At 40.4% G+C, this 20,461-nt stretch overlaps 1 protein-coding gene and 1 pseudogene across 10 annotated transcripts in view; both read left to right on the top strand.

Moving 5' to 3' along the window:
- GOLGA4 (golgin A4) overlaps positions 1–20,461 on the top strand; it is a 132,014-nt gene that overhangs the window by 63,970 nt on the left and 47,583 nt on the right. For all 10 annotated transcript variants that reach the window (XM_049871120.1, XM_049871122.1, XM_049871128.1 and 7 more), the window contains 3 exons: positions 2,714–2,892; positions 6,032–6,163; positions 9,001–9,156. In XM_049871120.1, the coding sequence (XP_049727077.1) occupies positions 2,714–2,892; positions 6,032–6,163; positions 9,001–9,156 (467 nt within the window). The remainder of the gene's footprint in view (positions 1–2,713; positions 2,893–6,031; positions 6,164–9,000; positions 9,157–20,461) is intronic.
- LOC126068506 (proteasome subunit alpha type-6-like) lies at positions 9,163–20,458 on the top strand (annotated as a pseudogene).

The raw sequence follows: 20,461 nt of genomic DNA, 5'->3' as shown, positions 1-20,461 counted from the left end.
GATAATAACAGTAATGAAAAGATTCTGCTGGCACTGAGACATTAGGAAATGCAGTCATTTCTTTTTCGATTCTTTTCTTTCCCAGATTTAAACACTAAGCACAAACTAAGAAGTGAGTATTTTGTTACATAATCTCCTTTCCTTGATAAGTCACTTTACTTGACTGACTATTAGACAAGGAGACTCATGTATTGTTACTAGCAGGAGTCAGTTTGGCGCAGTGGTTAAGAGCTCGGCTGCTAACCAAAAGGTTGGTAGTTTGAATCCACCAGCCGCTGCTTGGAAACCCTACGAGGCAGTTCTACTCTGTCCTATAGGATTGCTGTGAGTTGCAACCAACGGCAACAAGTTTTTTTTGTTTTAAGCAGAAGTTAATAATTTCTGTATGCTCAACACTAGAATTTATAATAAAAGAATATCTGAATAAAATAAAACATTTTCCTTTAAATGTTTCATTTTCCAATGTATTTGTGTCTAAGGATTATCATCTTGGTGTTTGCAGGCAAATACATCAGTGACGTTAGAGTCTTTCAAGATAACTTCACTCAGTAATAATATTCCTTTGAAGTTTAGATTATCTGAGTGTCAGGTTTATACTTTGGTTGTACAAAGTGAATATATTGCATAGCTTTTTAAATAGCAGAGATATATGATTGCCAGAGATTTTTTTTTTTTTAACGTTGAGCAAAGCAAGTTGTATTTCCCAGTCTTAACAGAGTTCATCCCTTCTCTTGCCTGTGTATGCACCTAATGAAACTTGCCATTAAGAAAATGCTTTGGGACAGATGTTTGCAGTTCCTCTCCCCAGACCACGGTCGGCTGAGCCACACCGTGGTTAATCATAGGCCTTACTCTGAGACTCCATAGTTTGGAGTTCCCGCATTTCTTATACTACTGGGAGTGAAAATACTACCTGGAGCTCGGCTTCGTATGTCAACGAACTCTTGCCCATGGACGTACGTTTCTTGATAGGCTAGAAGCCCTTGTTGAAAGTCAATGTTTAGTTTTGAGTTTATCTCTGTGGTAAAGGAAGGTCTGGGGTTTCTGTTGTGTAAGTGACTAAAGGAAGTAATCTAGGATGACAATCCAAAACGAAACCAAACCCAGTGCCATCGAGTCAGTTCCGATTCATAGCGACCCTATAGGACAGAGTAGAACTGCCCCGTAGAGTTTACAAGGAATGCCTGGTGGATTCAAACTGCCGACCCTTTGGTTAGCAGCTATAACGCTTAACCACTGCGCCACCAGGGTTTCCAGGATGACAATAGCTGTAGGATTTTCACAAAGTATCATTATGCCAATAACGTGTGTGTGCGTGTGCAGGTATGTGCACATGTGTGGCACACACACACACACATTCACATGAACACACACATTTTTTTCGGTGTCGAGTTAGCCATCTGCTATCTAACTTTGTTTGGTGCTGGGTGAGCTATTTGGCCTCCTTAAAGACCTCGTTACTCTAGAGGATTGTTTTCCCAGGGCCTGAATTCGTGTCTCACTGCAGAACTCCCTGCTGGTAGAGCCTTTTTAGACACCTTTGTGTCAGGCAAAGGAACCCAGCTGGCACAGGGGTTAAGTGCTCAACTGCTGGCCTCAAGGTATTGGCGGTTCAAACCCACCAGCCACCCCACGGGAAGAAAATGTGGCCGTTTGCCTTGGAAACCCGACGGGCAGCTTTGCTCTGTCCCCCAGGGCTGCTGTAAGAGTCCACCCGATGGCATCAGCAGCAGCAGCAATCAGGTAAAGGGTTCCTTCTAGTCACCTGGAAGCAGTCCTACTTAAAAACCCACACGTAGTAGGTTTCATTTTGGAATACGTCGTTTGACCAGTAGCTGCTCTTTTACTGTATGATTGAGAGGCTTTTAAAAATAAGGTGTGCTGACTCGTCATTTTTGTGTTCTTAAAACTGCCCTAGTGAATATTGTATAATAATATTAATTATTGATAGTGGATAAGTTTAAGAACTGTATAGCAAGCAAAACAAACAGAAAAAAAAATTAAACTATACAGTACAGAAATAGGGACAAGTGTTCATTTCTTTGAATTTGCTGTTTAAGGGGACTAAACCAAAAACCAAACCCATTGCGGTCAAGTCAGTTCCAACTCATAGCAACCCTATAGGACAGGGTAGAACTGCCCCGTAGAGTTTCCAAGGAGCAACTGGTGGATTCGAACTGCCAACGTTTTGGTTAGCAGCTGAGCTCTTAATCACTGCGTCACCAGGGCCCCGCTGTAAAAGTGTATAAAAAAGAAACAGAACTAAACCTGTTGCAGTCGAGTCGATTCCCACTCATAGTGACCCTAAAGGACAGAGAGAACTGCCCCATAGGGTTTCCAAGGAGCGCTTGCTAGATTCAAACCGCCAACCTTTTGGTTAGCAGTGGTAGCTCTCAACCACTATACAACCAGGGTTTCCACGTAAAAGGACACTGCCTAGTAATTTGATTTTTTTTTCAAACTTCTGAGCTTAGGTTCACGTAAGCAGTCTTAAAATCCAAACACAGAAGTCAACAGCACGTTTGTTTTAGCGACTTGGACGTTTCTTGTGAATTTGTTGAACAACTCAAATATCTCTTGACTTAAAACCATGGCCAGGGTTTTCTAACTTGACCTGCAGCTGCTTGTCGTAGCTCCCATACTCTGAATATAAAACGCTTAGTCCAGTGATGGTGTTCCTTGAGATACTTGTTTTCTCCTGTTTTCATTATAGCTTTTGAAGAACTTGAAAGAGCCTTGAGTACAGCCCAAAAAACAGAAGAAGCTCGGAAAAAAATGAAGGCAGAAATGGATGAACAAATCAAAGCTATTGAGAAGACGAGTGAGGAGGAGCGTGTCACCCTTCAGCAGGAGTTAAGTCGGGTGAAACAGGAGGTTGTGGATATCATGAAAGTAAGAATCATCCTAGACCGACATGGACTATAGCAGTTTTTAAATTTAATTTCCATGTTTTCCCCATGACCTTTGACTGTAGAGAAGAGTTAATTTGTATTTTAGAACATGATGTTCAGGACGTAGGAAAACACTTTGGTAGAGAAATGCATTTCTCAAAAAATATACTTAGATATTTTTTTTGGATTCTTTTAAGCTTTGCTCTCTGTCTAGTAGGCCACCTTGTAAACTGAGACGTGCCTTCCTTGTTCTGTATCTTTGGCTCTAGGCCCTTGAAGGCAGGTTGCTGAGCTACTTCATTCAGCAGGTATCCTCTGCAGAGCCTGACGTGTGCTGGAGGAAGTGAAGGAGGGGCGAGGCTGGCCCTTTCTGATTGTTTTAAAGGCTCATTATTATTTGAAACCACAAAAACCAAACCCAATTCTTTGATTCCAACTCATAGTGACCCTATAGGACAGAGTACTATAGGATGGAGTGGAACTATAGAATAGAGTAGAACTGCCCCATAGGGTTTCCAGGGAGCAGCTGGTGGATTTGAACTGCCGACCTTTTGGTTAGCAGCTGTAGTTCCTAACCACAGTGCTACCAGGGCTCACATTATTACTTAGTACTCTGGTTACTCTTAAAAATACAAATAGACCTCAGTTTCAAAATCAGCTTCTTGGAAAAGCTTCTTTTAAAAATTAATGAATTAAGAAAATTCTATAGATTTTTATTTTTTTAGAAATGTGACCATATTGTTATCATGACTCCTCCTTGCCCCCATCTCTCTTCTCCACCCATTTTTATCTGCTTGGTTTCTGCCTGTTTTTTCCCTTGTCATTCTTGCCTTTTTTGACACCAAGCCCATTTTATCCTATTCCTTTACTAATTCCCCATTTATATTCTTCATATTTGATTATGGCCACTAAACTGGCCCAAGATCCGTTATAGATTTACAGGTGAGGCTTACATTTCAGAGTTGAAGATTTTTACAACTTTCTGGTAAGGTATCTCTGCTTTTAGTTATTATTACATAGTGGATATTATATAAATGATTTTATGTACATACAGATATAGTAGGGGGAAAACTACATACTTTTAATACATTTTCTTTCTTGTACTTAACTGTAGACAATTTGATTAGTAGAAATTATTAGTGACCAATTACCAAATATAACAACAACTACAAAAAAACCAAACCCACTGTTGTTGAGTCGATTCCGACTCATAGCAACCCTATAGGAGAGAGTAGAACTGCCCCCTAGGGTTTCCAGGGAGTGCCGGGTGGATTCAAACTGCTGACCTTTTGGTTAGCAGCAGTAGCGCTTAACCACTAGACCACCAGGATTTCCATTACCAAATGTACAAGACCTTAATTAACCATAACTGCTTGATTTTAATTTTTTTAAATATTAGTTATATGATATAATAAAGAGCGTCACCATGGACTCTAGCCACTTAAAAAGAATTAATAAATTATTTTAAAAGATGATAATATGGGCATATACTATAAAGTCAAAAGAGAAACAGATTACACAGTTGTAAGTAAGGTTCCCTCCCATTTTATAGCCTTTATTTTTCCAGTGAAGACCACTGTTTTCTTCTTAAACATCCTTCCCAGAGATAGCCTCTGCATATGACTTCTCTTTTACTTTTTCTACAGTTTATAGTCGCAGAAGCAGCACATTAGAATGTTTCCCCTCACAAAGATGGTGTTACCAAGCATTTTTATTCTTTTCAAGCTACAGTAGTTTTAATGTGCGTATCTCTTATGAGTGTGATGAGCTTATTTTTATATGTTTAAAAGGCACTTGTAGTTTTTCTTTTTGAATTGCCTGGAAAATTCCTTGACTCATTTTTCTATTAGGCTGTTGGTCTTTTTCTTTTTTTTTAATTTAATTATAGAAGCTCTTTATTTTTTATAGAAATTAGTCCCTGTGGACATAAGATGATTTAATCCACATAATTTTTTAAGTTTGTTACTTGTTGGCTTTGTTCATGATTTTTCTTTTCTGGCCATGTAGAAATTTTTCTTTTTCTGATAGTTGAATTTATTAGCCTTCTCCTTAAATGTCATCTGGATTTTATGTTCATTTTAAAAACACATGTCCAATTCTGAGGTCATTTTTTAATGAAAATTCTATTTTTTATTCCGGCACTTTTATACTTTTGTTTTTTTATAGTTAGATCTTTGATCTAACTGAAATTTATTTGGTGTAAGGAGTGAGGTAGGGATCCAGTTTAAATTTTTTCCAGATGACCACATAGTTGCCTCTGAGTTGCTTTTTCAGTAGTCCATCTTTTCCCCACTGCTCTGCCTTACTCTCTTTACTACATAATAAATTATTATATTAAAACTGATTTTTTTTTTTTCCTGGATTCTCTGTGCTATTCCATTGCTTTGTCTGACCAGATTCTAGTATTAACTATTATAATTACTCTGGTTTTGTAATAGGCTCTACTCTCTGGTAACTATCATTTTTTTACACAAATAACTTGCGCCTCTATGTTTGTTTGCCAGCCGCGCCCTCCCCGCACGAGGTATTTTTGTAAGTGTGCCCTGCTAATTTTTTTTTTTTAATAGCAGCATTGGCTATTAGCTGTTCTCATATATTTATTTTTCAGTAAGTTTGTCTGTCCACCTCCTCCCCACCCACCACATTCTGTTGGTAGTTTTATATGATTGTATTAAATTTATATACTTATTTAGGGAGGTTTGACATTTTTATGGATCTTCTTATCTGAGAAGGCGGCCAATGCTTTTGAATAAATAGTGCATGCCTGGAAAGGTGTGGTACAGTTAGATGGGTGCAGCCCAGGTAGCTTTGTTTACTGCCATAAATAAATTCCCATTCCTCCTGCTGTGCACCCCCCCCCGCCCCCCACAAGAAGCAGAAGTGGGAGTGTCGGCCTCCAGGAATGGCGCCTGCAGCAGCAGCAGCTCGCCAGAGCTCAAACGAGGTGCAAAATGGGGCTGGTTTTTCTTTCAGTTACCAAGACTTTGGTGACTGACTGATGGGGCGAGTGTGTCCTGATTTTCCTCTTATCAAAGTTATTAGCTCGATAGCTGAACTCTTATAAAGTGTTTGTGGATTTAGTTGTGGGGTTCCATATTTCACTCTGGGGTTTTCACTTTATCCGCTCGCCTCATTATCAGAAATCCTCAGAAGAGCGAACGGCTCAGCTGCAGAAGCTTCACGAAGAGGAACTGGCCCGCAGAGAGCAGGAGCTGACCAAGAAGCTTCAGGCCCGAGAAAGGGAATTTCAGGAGCAAATGAAAGCAGCTCTTGTAAGTACCTATTTTGTTTTTGCCATAGGTCAACTTTGTGAAGTTATAACTTGTCATCCTGTCATCCCTGCCTCCCACCTTGAGGTAGGACTGCTGGCAGCCTTGACCGTCGAGCATGCAGAGAGCATAGAAGTGGGCAGGTTAGTGGGAAAATTAAATGTGCTGACCAACAAGCTTTATTTAATCAGTTCATTTGTTTGTTTATCTATCTGTCCATCCTGCCCTGGCAGTAGATGGTGATCCGGAAGGAGAAAGAAGATAGGCTGATTGAACCAGTAAACCGATCACTGCATAATTCAGGAAGAATATCTAAAAACTTAACAGACCAACTGTATTCAGAGCTCAAGGCTCAGAAAGTTTTCTCTAAAATGCGTTTTAATGAAGAGAAAAATGAAAACGACCAACCGGTTTTCATTTTAAGTAGAATAACCTCATTAGTGATTTTCAATATATATGACGTTTAAAAAAATAAAATACACTGACTGAACTAACTAAAAAATAACAACAGAGAAGCAAAGGTACTAAAAATCCCAACTAAACCAAACTCGCTGCCGTCGAGTTGATTCCGACTCATAGCGACCCTATAGGACTGAGTAGAACTGCCCTGTAGAGTTTCCAAGGAGCGCCTGGTGGATTTGAACTGCTGACCTCTTGGTTAGCAGCCATAGGACTTAACCACTAGGCTACCAGGGTTTCCAAAAAATACTAAAGATTTATTAAAATAGTATAATTTGAAAGTTTAAAACAAACAAGTAGAAAATTTTTGTCAGTTGTAGAAAGCCTTCTATACAAGTTACCATAAAAAGTGTCAATGCTAAAAATGTGGTTTGATTGTTTTTATTTGAAGTTATTCGTAAGGTAATATATAGAATTTTAAAATGCTCTCAGTATGAAAGGATGAGAAATAGTTGTTATCTAAAATGAAATCTCCTTTCTTCCATGCATTCTTTTCCCTCCTCGCAGTTAGATCTGGGTCCTTAGGATTTTGCTGCAGCGGTGATCTTTGAGCTGTGTTAGTAGAGTTCTCTGATCTTTGCTTTTGGGGCAAATAGGAACCTGGGTTTGCAGTATTGATTGGGTGAGGTTAGAGGTTTAGTTTGTTGTGAAACTTACATGTATATAGGTACATACTTGTATTCCATGTTGGTCCAGAAAGAATTTAAAGCGGTTTGCAAGCATACTTGACACCATAACAAGACAACATAAGTTAACCGTGTTATTGTTAGCTGCCGTCCAGCAGGGCCCCGACTCATGGCACCCCCAAGCACAGTGGAAGGAAACGCTGCCCAGTCCTTCGCCATTCCCACAACTGCTTGGCGATGAGACTGTTGTGATCCGTAGGGTTTTCACTGGCTGATTTTCGGACATTGATCACCAGGCCTTTCTCCTGGCCCTTCTCAGTCTGGAAGCTCCACTGAAACCCTCTCGGTGTCACAACACCCGAGCCTCCACTGGCCGACGGGTGGTGGCTGTGGCCGAGTGCACTGGCCGGGGATTGAACCCGGGTCTCCCACATGGAAGGAGGGAATCCTACCTCTGAAGCACCACGCCTCAGTAAATAAAAAATAGGGGCATGAAAGTTAAGGTCCAAAAAAAAAAAAAAAAAAAAAAAATTTTTTTTTTTTTTTTGTCCAAGGGGGCTATAAATGAAGCAGGGAATGGTGCTAAAAGTGTTTGTTGTGATGTAGTGGGGATTTCATGCTGGGGTGAGTGGCCATTGGGGGCGCTGACGCTAAAACACTGGCCTTGTTAATACACTGTTCTAGGAACTGATACATTGAGATGCATTCCAAGTAGAGCGAGCAGGACACACACAGACAGACACGTACACGTGCTTGCACGTGCCCCTTCTGCTCCCCTTTCTACCTCAGTTCTTCAAGAAGTTGCTTTTGAGTTGATAGGCAAAATTCAACAGGCTATTAAGACTTCCCTTCATTTGTTGACATGTAGAGATGCATTTAAATGTAGTATACATCAAACATACTTTGTTTTCAATGATATAAAATGAATATTTTAGAAACTAATATTATTAGTCTATTTACTTATAATGTGGAACAAAATCTTTCCTTAAAGCAGTGTGCTTCACCAGACTGTGGCTCTTAGATGACAAACTTTGTGAACTGAAAATACTGCTGTTGGCAGCATGCACCCTGAGCAGTGGGTGTAGAGAAGTAGACTTTTCTCAGGTGGAGTTTGAAGCCACCACCTGTTAAAAGCACTCTCTAGAGCTCCTCCTCTCCAAACAGCAGACACCTGTGATGTGAATATTGCTACAGCTGAGGACAAACTGAGGACAAGCTTGTGAGGATTGGTGAGATGGTGGAGGAGCCCAAATCGTTGAAAAAAGTTGCATAGGCTTTCTTTTATATTTCCTTGATCTACTCCATATGTTCACAAGTGATGTTCTGATTTTTTTATTTAATTTTCCATGTTGGGCTCCCTGTTGTAACGAGGTATTTGTCACAAGTTGTGTAAACCTAACAATCTAGTTTCTAGACCTATACTTGAAGTACCACAATCCGGAGTATAAAGGATTAGGTGACCCCTCACATCCAGTGGGGCTTTGCAAACTAAGTAATGGAAAAATGGCACACATTAGTAGGGTTACTGGAACAAAATTTTTCATATAAATAGTAATTGTGGCAAAGATTGGCCAGACCACACTGGGAAAGCCACACGGCTTGCTTCTGTAGACTTCGAGCACGGGAGGAGAGGTGCTGATGCTGCTGGCCACACAGGGCCAGTGTGAAGATCAAATGCAACGATTTTTGTGGGAGTCCTTTGGGAACACTGAAGTTTTATCTGGGACTAAGGTGGTGTTATTGTTTTTGGCACAGGAAAAGAGTCAGTCAGAATATTTGAAGATCACCCAAGAAAAAGAACAGCAAGAATCTTTGGCCCTGGAAGAGCTGGAGTTGCAGAAAAAAGCAATTCTCACAGAGAGTGAAAATAAACTTCGGGACCTTCAGCAAGAAGCAGAGACTTACAGAACTGTAAGTTTCTAGAGCCGTGAAATCATCTGAAACTGTTGTTTCTGCAGTCAGTATAAAGTTGTAGAGACGCTTTTGTTTTACTAAATTAGATTTACGTATACTACATACTTCATTTTTAGTGAGAGCTATTCATGGTAGTGGTTTGAACTCTGGGCGCTGTGTTTGCTACGTGGTTGTCCTGTTCTGCCTTTGTTGTTGTTGTTGTTAGGTGCAGTCGAGTCACTTCCGACTCATAGCAACCCCACGAACAACAGAACAGAACACTACCTGGTCCTGTGCCATCCTTACAATTGTTCCTATGTTTGAGCCCATTGTTGCAGCCATTGTTTCAATCCCTTTTGTTGAGGGTCTTCCTCTTTTTTGCTGTCCCTCTACTTTACCACGCATGATGTCCTTTTCCATGGACTGGTCCCTCCTGATAACATGTCCGAAGTATGTGAGACCAAGTCTCACCATCCTCCCTTCTAAGGAATATTCTGGCTGTGCTACTTCCAGTACAGATTGTACGTTCTTCTGGCAGCCCGTGGTGTATTCAGTATTCTTCACCAACACCATCACTCAAAGATGTCAGTTCTTCTTTGGTCTTCCATGTTCATTGCTCAGCTTTCACGTGTGTGTGAGGTGGTTGAAAATACCATGGCTTGGGTCAGTTGTACCTTAGTCCTCAAAGTGACATCTTTTCTTTTTCTTTTTTTAATTAATTTTTATTGTGCTTTAAGTGAAAGTTTACAAATCAAGTCAGTCTCTCATACAAAAATTTATATACACCTTGCTATACACTCTTGATTGCCCTCCCCCTAATGAGACAGCACGCTCCTTCCCTCCATTCTCTCTCCTCGTGTCCATTTAGCCAGCTTCTGTCCCCCTCTGCCTTCTCTCCCTTCCAGACAGGAGAAGGCAGCATAGTCTCATCTGTCTACTTGATCCAAGAAGGTCGTTCTTCACCAGTATTATTTTCCATCCCACAGTACAGTCCAATCCCTGTCTGAAGAGTCGGCTTTGGGAATGGTTCCTGTCTTGGGCTAAACATCTTTGCTTTTTAACATTTTCAAGAGGTCTTTTGCAGCAGATTTGCCCAATGCAATGTGTTCATTGATTCTGGACTGCTGCTTCCATGAGCATTGATTGTGGATCCAAGTAAAATGAAGTCTTTGATAACTTCAGTATTTTCTCTCTTTATCATGCTGTTGCTTATTGGTCCAGTTGTGAAGATTTTTGTTTTCTTTATATTGAGGTGTAATCCATACTGAAGGCTGTGGTCTTTGATCTTCATTAGTAAGTGCTTCAAGTCTTCTTCACTTTCTGCACGCAAAATTTTGTCATCTGCATAATGCAGATTCTTAATGGGCCTTCCTCCAATCCTGATGCCTGTTCTTCATATAGCCCAGTTTCTCAGATTATTTGCTCAGCATACAGATTAAGTATAGTGAAAGGATATAACCCCGACATACATTTGTCCTGATTTTAAACCAAGCAGTATCTCCTTGTTCTGCTCAAACGAATGCCACTTGGTCTACGTACAGGTTCTATGTGAGCACAGTTAAGTGTTCTGTAATGCCCATTCTTCGCAATGTTATCCATAACTTGTTATGATGTACACAGTCGAATGCCTTTGTGTAGTCAATAAACCACAGGAAAACATCTTTCTGGTATTCTCTGCATTCAGCCATGATCCATCTGACATCCGCAGTGATGTCCCTAGTTCCATGTCCTCTTCTGAATCCAGCTTGAATATCTGGCAGTTCCATGTCGATGTACTGCTGCTACTGTTTTTGAGTTATCTTCAGGAATATTTTACTTTCATGTGATATTAATGATACTGTTCAATAATTTCCACATTCCTTTGGATCTCCTTTCTTTGGAATGGGCACAGATACGGATCTCTTCTAGTCCCTTGTCCAGGTAGCTGTCTTCGACATTTCTTGGCATACATGACTGAGCATTTCCAACATTGCATCTGGTTTGTTGAAACATCTTAACTGGTATTCGGTCAGTTCCTGGAGCCTTGTTTTTCCTGATGCCTTCAGTGCAGCTTGGACTTCTTCCTTCAGTACCATCGGTTCTTGATCATATGGTACCTCTTGAAATGATTGGATGTTGACCAGTTCTTTTTGGTACAGTGACTCTGTGTATTCCTTCCATCTGCTTTTGATGCTTCTTGCATTGTTGAATATTTTGCCTACAGAATCCTTCAGTAATGCAACCAGAGGCTTGAATTTTTCTTCAGTTCTTTCAGCTTGAGAAATGCCGAGCATGTTCTTCTCTTTTGGTTTTCTAATTCGGAGTCTTTGCTCATTTCTTTACAATACTTCATTTTGTCTTCTCAAGGCAGTCTTTGAAATCTTCTGTTCAGCTCTTGTACTTCATTTCTTCTGTTCACTTTAGCTCCTCTGTGTTCAAGAGCCAGTTTCAGAGTCTTCTGACATCAATTTTGGTCTTTTCTTTCTTTCCGGTCTTTTTAATGACCTTTTGTTTTCTTCATGTATGATGTCCTTGATGTCTTCCCACAACTCGTCTGGGCTTAGGTCATTAGTGTTCAGGGTGTCCAGTCTGTTCTTGATTTGGTCTCTAAATTCAGGGGCGATATACTAAAGGCCATACTTTGACTTTCATGAACTTGTTTTAATCTTCTTCAGCTTCAACTTGAACTTGTATATGAGCAATTGGTGGCCCCTTCTGTGTTTGGCCCCTGGCCTTGTTCTGACTGATGATATTGAGCTTCCTCATTATGTCTTTCCACAGATGTAGACAATCTGATTCCTGTCTGTTCTGCCCGGCCAGGTCCATGTGTATGCTTATGTTGTTGAAAAAGGTATTTGCAATGAAGAAGTTGTTGGTCTTGCAGAATTCTATCTTGAGATCTCCAGTATCGTTTCTGTCACCAAGGCCATGTTTTCCAACTACTGAGCCTTCTTTGTTTCCAACTTTCGCATTCCAATCACCAGTAATTATAAATGCATCTTGATTGCATGTTTGATAAATTTCAGACTGTAGAAGTTGGTAAACATCTTCAATTTCTTCATCTTTGGCATTAGTGGCTGGTCTGTAAATTTGAATAATAGTGGTAATAACCAGTCCTCCTTGTAGGTGTACGGATATTATCCCATCGCTGGCAGCATTGTACCTCAGGGTAGATCTTGAAATGTTCTTTTTGACGCTAAATGCAATGGTATTCCTCCTCAGTTTTCTTTCATGGCAGAATAGACCACGTGATTGTCTGATTCAGAATGGCCAATACCAGTCCATTTCAGCTCTAACCAACATCTAGGACACCTGTGTTTGTGTTAGACCATGTGATTGTTTGATTCACAGTGGCCAGTACCGGTCCATCCCAGCTCTCAGCAATGTCTAGGACACCTGTGTTTGTGTTAGACCATGTGATTGTCTGATTCACAGTGGCCACACTGGTCCATCCCAGCTCTCACCAACGTCTAGGACATCTGTGTTTGTGTTCCATTTCATTTTTGACAACTTCCAATTTTCCTAGAATCACACTTAGTACATTCCATATTCCAGTTATTAATGGATGTTTGTAGCTGTTTCTTCTCAGTTTTAATTGTGCCTTTAGCTGGCTGTATTTCCATCAGCTGCTCACTCTGCTGCTTTGCACTCAGGCGTTGTAGCGTCTCCATGCTGTTGTGCACTACTCACCTCTAGGAAGTGGCCTCCCTTCGTTGGCAGCACTCGCCCTGGCAGCTTCCTGCCTGTCCAGCTTCATCTTATGCACATCCTGAGCGTAATTCATTCTCTGCTTACATCACGTAATAAACATATTTATACACACGGATCATCAAGAACGAACGTTAAACACACGGCTCATCGATAACGAACGTATTTATACACACGGATCATCAATAACGAACGTATTTATACACACGGATCATCAACAACGGACGTATTTATACACACGGATCATCAACAACGAACGTATTTATACACACGAATCAACAATGAACGTATTTATACACACGGATCATCAACAACGAACGTATTTATACACACGGATCATCAATAACGAACGTATTTATACACATGGATCATCAACGAACGTATTTATACACACGGATCATCAACAACAAACGTATTTATACACACGGATCATCAATAATGAACGTATTTATACACACGGATCATCAATAAAGAACGTATTTATACACACGGATCATCAATAATGAACGTATTTCTACACACAGATCATCAATAATGAACGTATTTCTACACACGGATCATCAATAATGAACGTATTTATCCATACGGATCATCAGTCATGTTTGAAGACCCTCCGACCGTCCGCCCAGCAGTATTTGAAATGTACTGCCTGTTTTGAATAAACTGCCAGATGTTATTTAGAATTTTCAGTCTTTTTTTATTATGTTGTTGAGAATATACACAGCAAAACATACACCAGTTCAACAGTTTCTACATGTACCATTTAGTGACATTGATTATATTATTCGAGCTGTGCATCTGTTCTCACCCTCCTTTTCTGAGTTACTCCTGTTCCGTTAACATAAACTCATTGCCCCCGAAGGTTCTTATCTTTCAAGTTGCTGTTGTCAGTTTGACCTCACATGAAACCAAACCAAACCCATTGCCTTCAAGTCGATTCCGACTCAGAGGGACCTTATAGCACAGAACAGAACTGCCCCTTAGGGTTTCCAAGGAGCAGCTGGTGGGTTTGAACTGCCCACCCTTTGGTTAGCAGCCGAGTTCTTTAGTACTACACTACCGTGGCTCTGCTGATGTTATGTAGATAGATCTTAAAAGTACATAACGCTGAAGACATTTTAGTTAAGCTAAACTGTTGTTTTATTTTTAAGAAGATTTCAGGGGATGTTTTTTGTTTAAGGTTTAAAGATTATCTCAGGACAGTAGTTCCCGGAGTTCATCCAACCTTTATGGCTCCAGGAAGTCTGGCCAAAATGGCAGCTTAGTTAGATACACCAGACCATCCCTCTACAGCAAAGACTGACAAACCACGTGAAACAGATACAGATGACCATCGTGGAACCCTGAGGAGCAAACGAAAAGATAAAGAACTAGATTGAACACCGTTTGGAAGAGGAAACAGACTGAAAACCGTGAATGAGAAGAGATGGAGCAGAGGGGCCCTGCCAACCAGCCTGGCTCAGCATGCCCATCTTGAGACAGACAGCAGCAGTCCCGGGTGAGGAGTACAGAATTCCCAACAGGACAGAGTAACTGTGCAGACAAACTCGGAGTGAAATAAGGTCCCAATTGCTGGTTGGAGCCAATGGGTAGAGGCTAGGCACCCTCGCCCAGTGACCAGAAGGGTACTCACCCCTCCCCCCATCTTCACGGTCAATAGTGGCACAAAGTCCCCCATCCTTACATCCTGGACCACTGGGGATGATGGTATAAGCCCTCTTCTTTTCCCACCCAGTCCTGATGCCCACCCTCCCCTCTTAGCACCACCTCCTGCCTGCCAACCCCACCAGGTGGCAGTAAACCATTCCAGCATTGTGCCTATTGCTTGCCCTATCCCTTGTGCCCATTGACCCCACTGGGTGATGGCGGCTGTACTGGCTCAGCACCTGCCGCTCACCTTAACCCTTCTGCCCACTGACCCCACCAGGCTAGAACAGACCACTCCAGCACAGTACTTGCCACTCTTAATCAGCCAAGCTTTGGCGACTGAGCGCCCACATGCTAACATGCCCGTCACCAAGCCCGTCCCTCATGCATTGACTGGCAGTGACTGCATTCCCATGCGCTCACCCACCTGCCACCCAACCTCCCCTCTCCCTGCTCTCTGCTCTCTTCCTTGTTACCCAGCGATTGAGGGTGCCTATGTCCCGGCTCTCCCACCATATCCACTACACCTGCAACCCTATCCACTTGACGAGTGCAACTGCCTGCTCCCAGGCCACTGGATAGATGTCAGACCGTTGCTCGCCTAGGGAGAGATGGCGAGCACTTCAGTGCTGCCTGACCTGAGACCAGTGAACCATATAAGCTCCGCCAGCCTGGGTATAACAAAACAAAACAAAAAATCAAAATGAAGCAAACAAACATATAATCAGTGAGTAAATACAATAACTCCTTATTGTCTTGAAGACCATAGATAGTACCAAAACATGACAAGAAACAGGACAAGATGCCTCAAGCAAGTGACCAAAATAAAGAGCCAGAAAACTTTCCTGAGGAAGAAATGGTAATTGAACTACATGATAAGGAATTCAAAAGACTTCTGTACAGGATCCTGAAAGAGATCAAGAGAGAGATGAAGGAAAACACAGACAACACTCTAGAAGATTTCAGGAAAATAATACAAGAACAAAATGACAAAATAAATAGACAATTAGAAACCATAGAAAAACAGTAACTAGAAATCTAGAATAGTAACACTAAAATTTTAAAAATAGATAACACATTGGAAGGACAAAGGAGTAGAATTGAATCAACAGAAGACAGAATCAGCAAAACAGAGGAAAAATTCCTTGAAACCAATCTGTTCCCCCAAATGTCTGTCAGTTTGTCGTACTGTGGGGGCTTGCGTATTGCTGATCAAGAGCCAGTTGTTCGGACAGAACAAGGGGATACTGATTGGTTTAAAGTCAGGAAAGGTGTGTATCAGGGGTGTATCCTTTCATCATACCTATTCAATCTGTATGCTGAGCAAATAATCCAAGAAGCTGGACCATATGAAGAAGAACGGGGCATCAGGGTTCTGCGTTATGCAGATGACACAACCGTGCTTGCTGAAAGTGAAGAGGACTTGAAGCACTTAACTAATGAAGATCCAAGACCACAGCCTTCAGTATGATTGCACCTCAACATAAAGAAAACAAAAATCCTCACAACTGGACCAATAGGCAACATTATGATAAATGGAGAAAAGATTGAAGTTATCAAAGATTTCATTTTACTTGAATCCGCAATCGACACCCATGGAAGCAGCAGTAAGAAATCAAAAGACGTGTTGCATTGGGCAAATCTGCTCCTAAAGACCTCTTTAAAGTGTTGAAGAGCAAAGATGTCACCTTGAAGACCAAGATGCTCCTGACCCAAGCCAGGGTATTTTCAGTAGCATCACATGCATGTCAAAGCTGGACAGTGAATAAGGACAGAATTGACGCCTCTGAATTGTGGAGTTGGCGAAGAATATTGAATATACCATGGACTGCCAAAAGAATGAACAAATCTGTCTTGGAAAAAGTACAACCAGAATGCTCCTTAGAAGGAAGGATGGAGAGACTGCGTCTTACACACTTTGGACATGTTGTCAGGAGGGATCAGTCCCTGAAGAAGGACATCATGCTTGGCAGAATACAGCGTCGGCACAAGAGAGGAAGACCCTCAAAGAGGTGGATTGACACAGTGGCTGCAACCATGAGCTCAAGCATAACAATGATTGTGAGGATGGCTCAGGACCAGGCAGTGTTTCGTTCTGTTGTGCATAGGGTCACTATGAGTCGGAACCAACTTGACAGCACCTAACAACAACAACAACTAACAACCAATCTGTTAGAGGAACAATCTGAAAAAAGAATGAAAATAGCTTAAGAGTTATGTGGGACACTATCAAGGGGAATAATTTACACATGATTGGAATTCCTGAACAGGAAGAGACCCCCCACCACCAAAAAAAAAAAAAGAAAATTATTAAAGATATGCTGGGAGAAAATTTCCTTAATATCATGAAAGATGAGAAGATATCCATCCAAGAACCCCAACAAATCCCACATAGGCTAGACCCTGAAAGAAAATCACAAAGACATATCATAATAAAAATTTTTCAGCCTGGGAAAAATGAAAAGTTACCTACAAAGGCAAACCAGTAAGACTGAGCTCCGATTTCTCAGCAGGAACCGTGTAGGCAAAGAAGGTGACAATGTGATGACATATATAAAACCCTGAAAGAAAAAATTGCCAACCAAGAATTGTATGTCCAGGAAAATTGTCTGTCAAATATGATGGCAAAGTTAAGACATTTCCAGATAAACAGAAATTAAGCAATTTGTAAAAACCAGCCTACACAGAAAATATTAAAGGGAATCCTTTGGACAGAGAATCAACAATGTCAGAAATAACCTGAGATTAAGACACATGACAACATCACCTGGATACCGACTAAGATAAAGAATTTTCAAAAATAAAGCTGTAGGACTGAAAGTGGAACCAGGTACATCAATCCGTGAACAATGGCAACTTCAAAATAAAAAGATGGTGGGGCCTGGAGACTGTTATTGAAGTAATGGGTATATCAACATGTCCTGTGGTTCCAGCACTGGTTTTGGATGCGGCATTATCATTTTTTCACCCAAGGACCGCTTCTACCAAGTAGAATATGTTTTAGAGGCTTTTAACCATGGTGGGCTCACACCAGTAGCTGTCAGAGGGAGAGACTGTGCCGTATTTTTCACACAAAAGAATGTACCTGACAAATTATTGGATTCCAGCACAGTGACTCACTTATTCTAGGTAACTGAAAACATTGGGTGTGCGATGACAGGAATGACAGCTGACAGCAGATGCCAGGTACGGAGGACTTGCTATGAGACAGCTAATTGGAAATACAAATATGGCTGTGAGATTGCTGTGGACATGCTGTGTAAAAGAATTGCATATATTTCTGCAAAATGCTGAAATGAGGCCTCTTGTTTGCTGTATGATCTTAATTGGTGTAGACGAAGAACAAGGCCCTCAGGTGTACAAGTGTGATCCTTGTACACTACCCACCCAACTACAGCAGGAGTTAAACTGAGTCAACCAACTTCCTTGAAAAAAAAGTGAAGAAATCCGATTGGACATTTGGACAGACAGTTGAAACAGCAATTACATGCCTGTCTACTGCACTATCAGTTGACTTTAGACCTTCAGCTATTGAAGTTGGGGTAGTTCCAGCTGAAAATCCTAAACTCAGCGTTCTTACAGAAGCAGAGATTGATGCCCACCTCATCGCTCTAGCAGAGAGAGACTAAACACTATAATTAGTTTACCAAATCCATGGTGCCACTTGTCAATGTGTTTGGTAAAAACAAATCAACATTATGGAGGTCCTTGGATTAAAAAGGGAACCTCTCCCACTCCTCCTACCCCTGAAGTGGATAGAACTCTGTCTCTCTTTCTCTCTCTATATAAAAAAGTGCTTTTGGAAAGTCATTAAAAAAAAAAAAAAGTAGATAGCTGATGTCCAGATATAAGACTGTTTTAAACTTAGAAACATATTTCAGGGGAACCACAAAGAAAACTAATAAACCTCACCAAAATAAAAAAGAAGAGAATCATGAAGACTCAGTAAATGCAAAATCAACAGCAAAGAAAGAAATGAAAATAATGTTCATAAAGAAAAAGAGCTCCGCACAGAAACGTATACGAACAAAGAAATCATCAACACCACAAAAAAAACACAACGGAATGACAGCGATAAACCCACACCTAACCGTAATTAACATTGAATGTAAATGGATTAAATGTACTAGTCAAGAGACAGAGAGCGGCAGAATGCATAAGGAAATAGGACCCACCTGTGTGCTTCCTACAAGAGACACACCTTAGACTCAAAGTTAAAATAAGGTAAAAATTCAAGGATGAAAAAAATATATCACGCAAACAGCAACCAAAAAAGAACAGAAGTGGCAATATTAATCTCTGATAAAATAGGCTTTAAGGCAAGAGCCAGCATAAGAGACAAGGAAGGGCGTTATATAAGAATTAAAGCATCAATTCAACAAGAAGACATAACCATATTAAATATGCACCCAGCGAAAGAGCTCCAGGATACATAAAACAAACTAACAGAATTGAAAAGAGAAATAGACAACCCCACAATAATAATAGGAGACTTTAACATACCACTTTTGATGAAGGACAGACCAACTAGGAAGAAACTCAGCAGAGATACAGAACATCTCATCAACACAGTCAACCAACTTGATCTCATAGATACATACAGAACACTCCACCCAACAGCAGCACAGCACACGTTCTTTTCAGCACACATGGACCATTCTCCAGAACAGACCACATGTTAGGCCACAAAGCAAGCCTCAATAAGTTCAAAATAATACAAAGCATCTTCTCGGATCACAGCACTATGAAATTAGAAATCAGTTAACAGGAAGAACAAGGGAAAAAAAATCAAATACATGGAAACCGAATAACATCCTGCTTAAAAACCACTGGGTAATAGAAGAAATAAAATTCTCAGAATGAGAATGAAAACACAATGTACTAAAACCTATCGGGCACAGCAAAAGCGGTGCTCAAAGGTCAATTTATAATAATAGATGTACACATCAGAAAAGAAGAGTCAAAATCAAAACTTCCAACAAATAGAAAAAGAGCAGGAAGGAAAAAAAAAAAAAAAAAGCCCAGTCACCAGAAGAAAGGAAACAATAAAGATTAGAGCAGAAATTAATGAAACAAAAAAACAATAGAACAAATCAACAAGACTAGAAGTTGGTTCTTTGAAAGGCTTAATAAAATTGACAAACTGCCGGCCACACTGAGCAAAGGAGAAGATGCAAATCACACAAATCAGAAATAGGATGGGTGATGTTAGCAGAACCAACTGAAATAAAAAGAATCGTAACAGAATAGTATGAACTGTACTCCATCAAATTTGAAAACCTAGAAGAAATGAGCAAATTTCCGGAAATGCACTACTACCTACCTAAACTAACACAAACTGAGTTAGAAAATTCGAACTGACCTAGAACAAAAGAAGAAATCATAACAAAAGCTCCCAACAACAAAAAAAAGCCCTGGTGGCCCAGATGGCTTCCCTAGAGAACTCTAACAAACATTCCTAAAAGAGCTGACATCAATTCTACTCAGATTATTCCAGGACATAGAAAAAGATGGAATCCTCCCAAATTCATTCTATGAAGTAAGTGTAACCTTGATACGAAAGTCAGGAAAAGACACCACTGAAAAAGAAAATTATAGACCAGTATCCCTTGTGAATATAGACAGAAAAATTCTCAACAAAACCCTAGGCAATAAAATCCAACAATACCAAAAAAATAATACATCATGACCAAGTGGGATTCATCCCAGGTATACAAGGATGGTTCAGCGTTAGAGAATTAGTCAGCATAATCCACCACGTTTAGACTGTTATTCAAACATGTAGAGAAAATCAAATTGCGAGTTGGATTCTTTTCACATCTTTGCTGTGTGATTCCTTTATGAATTTAACACAAAAGATTTTTTGTCCTTTCTAATGTTTGGTGTGATATGTAGAGTTATTTATCTGAATTTTAATCTTTAAGTAGGTGGTAGATGTCATGTCATGTATAACATCGTTAATAAACAAGTATGTTGTTTTAATAACAAT

Source organism: Elephas maximus, chromosome 27 (assembly GCF_024166365.1).
Source record: "Elephas maximus indicus isolate mEleMax1 chromosome 27, mEleMax1 primary haplotype, whole genome shotgun sequence".
NCBI lineage: Eukaryota > Metazoa > Chordata > Mammalia > Proboscidea > Elephantidae > Elephas > Elephas maximus.
This window is presented reverse-complemented; position numbering and strand designations above follow the sequence as displayed.